At 38.3% G+C, this 8,727-nt stretch overlaps 1 protein-coding gene across 1 annotated transcript; it reads left to right on the top strand.

Moving 5' to 3' along the window:
* LOC8072619 (ubiquitin carboxyl-terminal hydrolase 3) lies at positions 2,410–7,816 on the top strand. Its single transcript, XM_002454003.2, has 6 exons — positions 2,410–3,063; positions 4,629–4,745; positions 5,385–5,483; positions 6,196–6,372; positions 6,555–6,736; positions 7,107–7,816. Exons 1-6 carry the CDS (start codon positions 2,815–2,817, stop codon positions 7,540–7,542), a joined length of 1,260 nt encoding a protein of 419 aa, XP_002454048.1. The 5' UTR covers positions 2,410–2,814; the 3' UTR covers positions 7,543–7,816.

Genomic DNA, 8,727 nt, shown 5'->3' with positions numbered 1-8,727 from the left:
ACCGAGTGATTTTCTAGTGCCTATGAGAAAAAAATATGCGAGCCCCTTGTTCTAGTCGTGTGGATCAAACTATTTTTTAACTTTGATCAACTTTATAAAAAAGAGTACTAATATCTATAACATAAAATGAGTATTATATAAAAATATATTCTATGATAAATTTAATAATATTAATTTGGTACTATAAATCTTAATGTTTTTTCTATAAATTTAGTGAAAGTTTTAAAAGTTTCACTTAGACTAACTCTAAAAATTACAGTTTTTACATATAGCGTAAGATTTGATGTAACAGCAAATTTTGAAAATTTTTTGTAAGGGCCTGTTTAGATTGGAGATGAAAAAATTTTGGGTGTCACATCGGATATGTCGGAAGGATGTCGTGAGAGGTTTTTAGACACTAATAAAAAAACAAATTACATAACTCGTCTGGAACCTGCAAGACAAACCTATTAAGCATAATTAATCTATCATTAGCATATGTGGGTTACTGTAGCACTTAAGGCTAATATAGACTAAGTAGGCTTAAAAGATTTGTCTTGTGATTTTTAACCAAACTGTGTAATTAGTTTATTTTTTATTTATATTTAATATTACATGTATGTGTCCAAAGATTTGATGGGATGGATAAAAATTTTTTGGGTGGGGATGGATGAAAACTTACACCGGTCCATAATGTGGTGGAGTAACCACTAACCAGGGGCGAAGCTACGATCACGTACGCATCAGGATCGGCCCGGGACACCCACTATTTTGTCGTGACCTCTTGTACGGTTGTACCCAGTGATTTTTGGCCAGCTTGGACCGGGCAAAAATTATGTGCGACCCCTGGCAGCCCAGCAGTCCATCGCGGCATTGCCCCAGCCCAGCCGTCCATCGTTCGCAAAGAGCAAGAACAAGCCCAGTAGCACACACTAGGCCCAGCCCCAACTCCCCTTTCATGGAACGTCTCCTATAAGTATTGTTGGATCTTTGTTGTGTAAGACAATTTTACATAGAAAAAAGTCCACTTTTCCTCCCTCAATTTTTATGAAACTCTACTTTTCTTCCATCAATATCAAAAATCAGGCAAACCACTTTTCTTTAACTTTTTAAACCGTGCATTTTAACTTCCTGAAACAGTTTCGAAAGCGGTTTTCTACAGTGAATGGTGGTTTTATTACAGAGTGATTTTGTCTTTTTTTTAATTATTTCGGGAAGTGTAGATATTATATGTTCATTTTGTAGATATGCTCATATGGAGTCTAACAAAATTATATTTTCCATTTTATGTTTTTTTATTTACTATGATTTTTCAAATACTCAGCCGGAATAATTTTTTTAAAAAAGAAAAAGATAAAACCTTCATAGCAAAAAATTTATACTAAAGCATTCCACATTATATGTTCACCGTGTAGATCTACTCATGTGAAGTCCAACAAATTTTCTATTTTATGATTTTTATGTGATTTCAAAATTTTAGTCAAAATAAATAAAAAAAGAAAAAAAAGGCAAAATCACTATTACAGTAGCAAAACCACCATTCACTATAGTAAAACCGCCTTCAAAACTGCCCTAAGAGGTAAAATGCGTGATTTGAAAAGTTGAGGGAGACGGTTTGCTCGTTTTTTGAAGTTGAGAAAGGAAAAGCCATGAAAGTTTGAGGAGAAAAGGTAGACTATTTTCTTTTACATATGTCCATCATCTCGACAAAAGTCTAAGGAACCATTGGATATTAGTGGGACCTATAAGTCAATTTGTGGATCGTGGTAACACTGTTGGCCAAATTCAGGGATTCATGTAAATTTAACTCCTCCAAAAAAATATAGATATATTTTGTGTGTTAGGTCCACGTATAACTTGCAGTTAACATTGCCACATCAACATGTAGAGTGGCTTATAGTTTAGACCCAGATAAGACTCAAAATAAAGTTTAAGGTTGAGAAACATAATTAGCCAAGTTTAGAAACCGCAGGGACCACTTTGCAAGTTTCTGGACGTCGTTAGTCAAGTTCAAGGATCCACATATATCACCTTAAAATTTCATAGAACTAACCATCCAAATTTTTACTCCTTGTGAATTGTGATAAGGCCTTGTTTACTTCTCTCCCAAAACCTAAATTTTTTTAAGATTCTCTATCACATCGAATCTTTAGACGCATGCATAATGTATTAAATATAAACGAAAATAAAAACTAATTGCACAGTTTAGTCGAAATTCACGAGACGATTTTTTTAAGCTTAGTTAGTATATGATTGGACAATAATTACCATAAACAAACGAAAGTATTACAGTATCATAAAATTTTTTGCTTGAGGAACTAGGTCATCCTCAATGGGAGTTTCATGACACAGTTTCTAACACATCAATATTTTGGAAACAATGCATAGGAGTTTCATGGGGATGAAACCCTCTCTACTCCCATGAAACTTTTATCATCTCTCTTCATTAATATAGCGCCACATCAGCACATTTAATGTGTATGAAACTCTACTGAAACCCTATTGAGACTGGCCTAAACACGACCTAAGATAGAGAAGAGGTACCACAATCTGCAAGTCAAACAAGCCTTAAATGAGCTACGGTAGAGATACACACGCAGAAGCAAACCTTCTCTCATCAGGGGAAAAAAAACCATCGCGACTTCGCGACCCAGCAGTGACATCCTCAAGCAGTGAAGCACCCTCCTTCGGTCCATCCCACCCTCCATCTCGATCTCTTTCGCCCCGTCGGGCTTTGCCGCTTTGGCCTAGTCATAGTCAGCCTCCCGCGCTAGAGCTAGCGCCGCTCCTCCACCGCCATCTCCACGCCCGTGGCCAAGCAAGCGGAACCCTAGCATGGCGAAGCTGGCGCGATCGCCAACGGCCTCCCCGCCGGCGGCGGCCGCGGATAGGCACCGCTCCGCGGCCGGGTCGGGGCTCCGGTCCCTCGCCAGCGCCGCCTCCGGGTGGTTTGACCGGTGGGCGGTCATGGGTTCCGGACTCTCCAAGCTCGAAAGGGCCTTCGGCGACCAGTTCCCCGAGGGCGAGCGCTACTTCGGGCTCGAGAACTTCGGCAACACCTGCTACTGCAACAGCGTCCTCCAGGTGAGGTGACTACTGATCCCCCGCATAGGAGGGGAGGGGAGGGGAGGGGAGGCGCTAGTCGTCGTGTTGACTCGTTCACTGCGTGCTCCGTCGCAATCGGTTTAGTTTTCGTTGTTGTTATGGTTGGAATTTCGGTGAATCTTTGGTTTGGTAGTTGTTTTAGGAACCGTTTGGGTGCTGGCCTCTTTTTAGCTTTTGATGAGGTAGGTGTATGATTCCGTTTGTCCAAAGTTTGGTGCAGTGTGGCATGTAGGGGACCAGTAGGTGGAATTGAATTCGTTAGGCGCTTGGGGGCTGACCAGCAGAGGCAACGCCAATCAATATGTTTGTGTTTATCTCGTAATAGGATTGTGGATAACAGGATTCTGGTATGATTGACATGTGTTGTCGTATTCAGTATTATGCGCTTAATCTGATTGGTGGCTTCTTATATGATGCTCACGAATACGTGTACAGGGGCGTTTCACAACAGCTATATTTTTGGCGTTGCATTTTGTCATTGTCGTCACTCATCAGCTTCATGGCCTGTACCTCAATAGACAACAACAGTTTAGGATCCTCGTTCATTCACGATTGTGTCGTTTCTTTCACAATATTGCTTTCATCTTATGGTGTCATGGAACCATGGAATCTGGAACTGATGAGGTGTGAAGACGGGAGGATATGCCAAACTAAACCGTTATAGAAGTTTGGGATGCTTCGTTAAGGAAACTAGTAATGTTTATTTTTTTTAGTGGAACAATGGGATGCTTACTATTGACTAATGTATATACTGCAACTGGGCCCTGGTTAGTTACTTTATGGATGAATCATGGGTAGGCCTTATGCATTAAGAGCTACTGCAATTTGATGCAAATATACAGCAAATCCAGTGCATTTTGGTATCATAGGTGGCATACTTTAGTTATGCTTCTGAAGTTTTAGGTGTGACTAGCTGGTATTCCTTTAAAGTTGCAAGTAATTATTGTTTTTGACCTACCTTCCGAAAAATCAAAGTCGAATAATGCTGCAATTCATTTTTGTGGTCCTCCACATTATCATATATGTTGCTGACATATTGATCAATGAACTAACACCTCAAGTCTTCTCCCTCATGTTTTGAAATGGCACAGGCAGCTTTTTATTTGTCAGACCGCGTGCCTGTTAAATGTTACTTTTTGTGGATTAGTGATATTCCCAAATATAGTGGGAATTAAACATATTCAGGAATACAATTGATGCTGTCTGATGTTTTAGAAAAATGGCGTCATCTGAATACAGTTTGAAGAAGCAAATTATTACGATGCAGTAAAGCAATGGTTGACTGTTCATGTATTGGCTATTTGGCAGCATGCAGACCTTCTGCTGTTAACTTTGTGCAGACCGTGATATCACCTTCGGTATTTTCTGAGCAGGATTAGCTCATGAAACTAAGAAAGTTATACCCAAAGAAAAATTGTCTATTTTTTTCAAAGCATTAGTATTCATACAATTGTTTTGCCATTTAGTTTTAACTTCTAGGTACTACACATTCATTCTGACTTTGTGCTACATTTTGGGGTGCATAACTGATGTACTTTTTTCAGGCACTGTATTATTGTGCTCCATTCCGGGAGCAGTTGCTGGAATACTATAGCAAAAACAGAAATCTCGAAGATGCTGAAGAAAATTTGTTGACCTGCCTAGCAGATCTTTTTTCACAGGTGAAGAAATATAATCTCCCATTTAGTTGATATACTACTTTGTTGTACTGTTGCAGTGTTGCTTTATGAAATGAGTTTGTATAAGAATGGTTCTGGATAATCTTCTTTCTCCTTTGGACCTAGAAAATGTTATTTGCAGTACATTGCTGTTGTTCATGCATTGTTAAGTGGTGTAATATTTTTGCAAGCCATAACTGATAAACCATTTGTGATTTCTTGCTATTTCTAAGAAATGATTGATACGACTTGCATACAGTTTAGAGTGTACAAAATGGTTAGTACACACTAGTTGTTTGCATGATCTTGACTTTGTGTATCGCTTGTTGACAATTCTGCATTGCTTCACTCAACTTATTTAATAGCTCACTTGAAGCTACATTTGTATATTAGTTATAACTGATTAGTTTAGAGCACCTGAATATTTTGCAACCAAATGACACGTAGCTCTCGTGCGCGTTCTTAGAAGAAAGAAAGAAACCTGGACATTTTTACATTGTAATGTTGCAAATTGAAACTAAAGCAAGAGCGTAAGCATCCATGAGCATGATTGTACGGATTGGTACTGCATGATTTTGCCACATTAACATGAAAGTTCTGCAATTCTTCTTTGTAGTAATAATGGTTGATAATTTTTTGCAGATAAGTGCATCAAAGAAAAAGACTGGTGTTATTGCTCCAAAACGTTTCATTCAAATGGTTAGGAAACTAAATGAATATTTTCGTGGCTACATGCATCAGGTAACTTCCAGATGTTTAACAGTGGCCCACATCAGGTCAATCACATTAGCACATCATAAGCTCATGCTGATTATCTTATTCCTGCCTTGAGGTTTTATTTAGTACTCCCTCCATTCTAAACTGTAAGTCATTTCAAGAATCTTGGAGAGTCAAACTTTTCTAAGTTTGACTAAATTTATATGATAAAATAATAATTATTATGATACCAACTAAATATCATTAGATTCTTCCTTAATTATATTTTCATAGTATACTCACTTTACGTTATAAATCTTAGTATTTCTCTCTATAATTTTGGTCAAACGTGAAAATGATTTGACTTTCCAAGATTCTTAGAATGACTTACAATTTGGGATGGAGGGAGTACTTACTCTGTCCCAAACTATAGGTTGTTTTGGCTTTTCTAGTTCTAGGCACATAGCTTTTACTATACTCCTAGATATATACATATTAAAAAACTGTGTATCTAGAAAAGCCAAACGACCTATAATTGGTAATGGAGGGAGTATGATTCAGTAATGCAAGCTCAGGCCCTAGCTATTATTGTGACCTGCTTTACTCTTGTTGCATGGTACATGGTTCTTAACTGAAAAATTATCTCCTTTGATCCAATTCACTGTAGGGCTAAACATTCTCTTCTCTTCATATATTGTGATGAGATAAAAGAATAAACCTTCCAGAAGTAACGTAGCTTTTCTGTTCTACTCTGTAGGATGCCCATGAGTTTTTGAATTTCTTACTGAATGAAATTGTTGATATTCTGGAAAAAGAGTCTAGTTCTGCAAAGGATTCTCCTGGGACCACGTCTCCTGAAAAGGTCTCAAATGGGGCAACTGTTGATGAAGTTAGAAAAGAACCACTGGTTACATGGGTACATAAGAGTTTTCAGGTAACTCTTACAAAGAACTGAATCTAACTCAATTAGAAAAAAAGTGGCTTTAAACTGACTAGCCAGGTTTGAGTTGAATCTGGTGCCATTCTTCTTTACTGTAAAAGATGCCGAGTTTCACACACACACACTCACTTTTTGTTATAAGGATTTCACGCACAGTTACCCTTTTGCCTTTGCAGGGTACTTTGACCAATGAAACCAGATGCTTAATGTGTGAGACAATCACCGCAAAGGATGAGACATTTTTTGACTTGAGCGTTGACATTGAACAGAATAGTTCACTCACAAGCTGCCTGAAGAATTTCTTTTCTACTGAGACTTTAAATGCGGATGACAAGTTCTTCTGTGACAAGTGCTGCAGGTAACAAAGCTAGATGCCATTTTGGTCTCCTAATGGTGTGTCTCTTTGTTGTGAACTTGTGATAATGTGTAATCCTTGGTTCATTGGCATGTCAATATTTTCAATCCTTGTTCTGTTCATTAAGTTCATCAAGTACTTAAATCCAGATAATTATAGAACAGATCTAACATCCAAGCAACCACTCTGTTCCTTAGAAGAGAAGCATTACAGGCCAATCCCTTGTAATCTGGCAATTTCTGCTATTCTATACTTTTTTCCTGCACCTTTTCTATGATATTGAGGAATTTATTCTGTCGTGATCACAACAGAATATATGTAATGGTCACATTGGAATACAAGTGATTCAAAATTTTGGTTTCTCATCATGCAGTTTGCAAGAAGCAGAGAAGAGAATGAAGATAAAAAAGGTGCCACAAACATTGGTGATCCACCTAAAGCGCTTCAAGTTCATCGAGCAGCTTAACCGGAACAAGAAGCTGTCGTACCGAGTAGTGTACCCCTTGGAGCTTAAGCTCAGCAGCAGCTCCAGTGATGCCGTTGCTGACTGTGAGTACTCCCTCTTTGCCGTGGTGGTCCACCTGGGTAGCGGCCCCAACCAGGGGCACTACGTAGCCAAGATCAAGAGCCATGACCATTGGCTGTCGTTCGATGATGACAATGTCGAGATGATCCCGGAGTCCACCCTACAGACGTTCTATGGCTCTTCTCGTGAATATTCGGGCAACACGGATCATGGCTACATCTTGTTCTACGAGCGCATTGGTGGGAATGGAGATGAGAAGACCGACTCTTCCGATGGAGTGTGACCATGGCGTGGACATGAGATCCTGGGTGGTTTGATGTCCATGCGATTTGCTTTCCGTACTGATAAGGTAGATTTACATTTTCAACATGAAAGTTTCTTTTTTCGGAAGAAAGTGGGAAAGAAACATATAAAAATTTAGTTTGTTGTTAGATGCAGTTACTTGTAAAGGATTAGTCGGCAGGTCAATATATCATTTTATTTTGTTTTCATGATTCTAACTTGACAATAGGACCGCATTTCCTCATATTGTGCCTTAGTTTTATGTGAAAAAGTTAGTCTGCTAATTGTCTATATTGTATATCTAGTCTGAGTTACCAAAGGCCGTATAGAGGGACCTAATAACTTCTACTTCTTCCATTCCAAACTCTTTAAGTTGTTTATCGAGTTCTTTAAATACATAGTTTTCACTGTATATTCAAACATAATGTCTCCAAGGGCCTTTCTAAATTTCACACTCTAAAAGCATCTCCAAGAGACTAGCCAAATCATTTTTTAAAGGTATATTTGGCTATTATTGAAGGAAAAACGTCTCCAACAGACTTTGTAAATGACTCTTCAAATTTAGTAGCTCTTTATCCCACCATATTTGCTCTCTACTTTTGGATAGCCTACCTCACTAGCCATCCTTTTGCAGAGTCTGTTGGAGTAATCTAATATTTTTTTGTCAAATCTATTTTAGAGAGTAGCTAAATCAGTAAATTTGGCTAGCATTTTTGGCTAATCTCTTGGAGATGCTCTAAATCATCATTTGGAGAGCTATTTGCGTAAAAATCGTTTTCTATCTTTTCACTCTCCAACAGTTTTTCTAAATCTTATGTTCACTCTAGTCATTCTCGTCTTCTATATTTGGCTAGCGAAAAATTCGGAATAGAAGATGACTATATTTATATGACTATATTTAGATGACCATTTAGATAAGTTGTTGAAGAGTAATTTTTCATCAAAGTCTCTATTCCTAGAAAGAGGATGCAAAGAGTCTCTTGTAGATGCTCTAATAAAAGTTATGTATCTAAAATATAACTTATAATTTTGAAATAGAGAGAGCTTTCTTCTCTCCTGCTACACTCCTACCATCGCCCAAATTTTGTTTGGCTCCGTCATTCTCCGTCGGTGGCGTGCTCGCCAAAGCCAAGGGGAGGACCACCTTGTAAGCTCTCTCTCTACCTTACGCAGCCAAAGCCAACAA

Source organism: Sorghum bicolor, chromosome 4 (assembly GCF_000003195.3).
Source record: "Sorghum bicolor cultivar BTx623 chromosome 4, Sorghum_bicolor_NCBIv3, whole genome shotgun sequence".
In the NCBI taxonomy this organism is placed as follows: Eukaryota; Viridiplantae; Streptophyta; class Magnoliopsida; order Poales; family Poaceae; genus Sorghum; species Sorghum bicolor.
Note: the sequence above shows the minus strand (reverse complement) of the source record. Positions and strands in the feature narration are given on the sequence as shown.

Coding starts and splice junctions, on each gene's coding strand:
- LOC8072619 (XM_002454003.2), top strand. CDS start 2,815: ATGGCGAAGCTGGCGCGATCGCCAACGGCCTCCCCGCCGGCGGCGGCC. Junction 3,064..4,628: donor ACTGCAACAGCGTCCTCCAG/GTGAGGTGACTA, acceptor TACTTTTTTCAG/GCACTGTATTATTGTGCTCC. Junction 6,373..6,554: donor GGGTACATAAGAGTTTTCAG/GTAACTCTTACA, acceptor TTGCCTTTGCAG/GGTACTTTGACCAATGAAAC.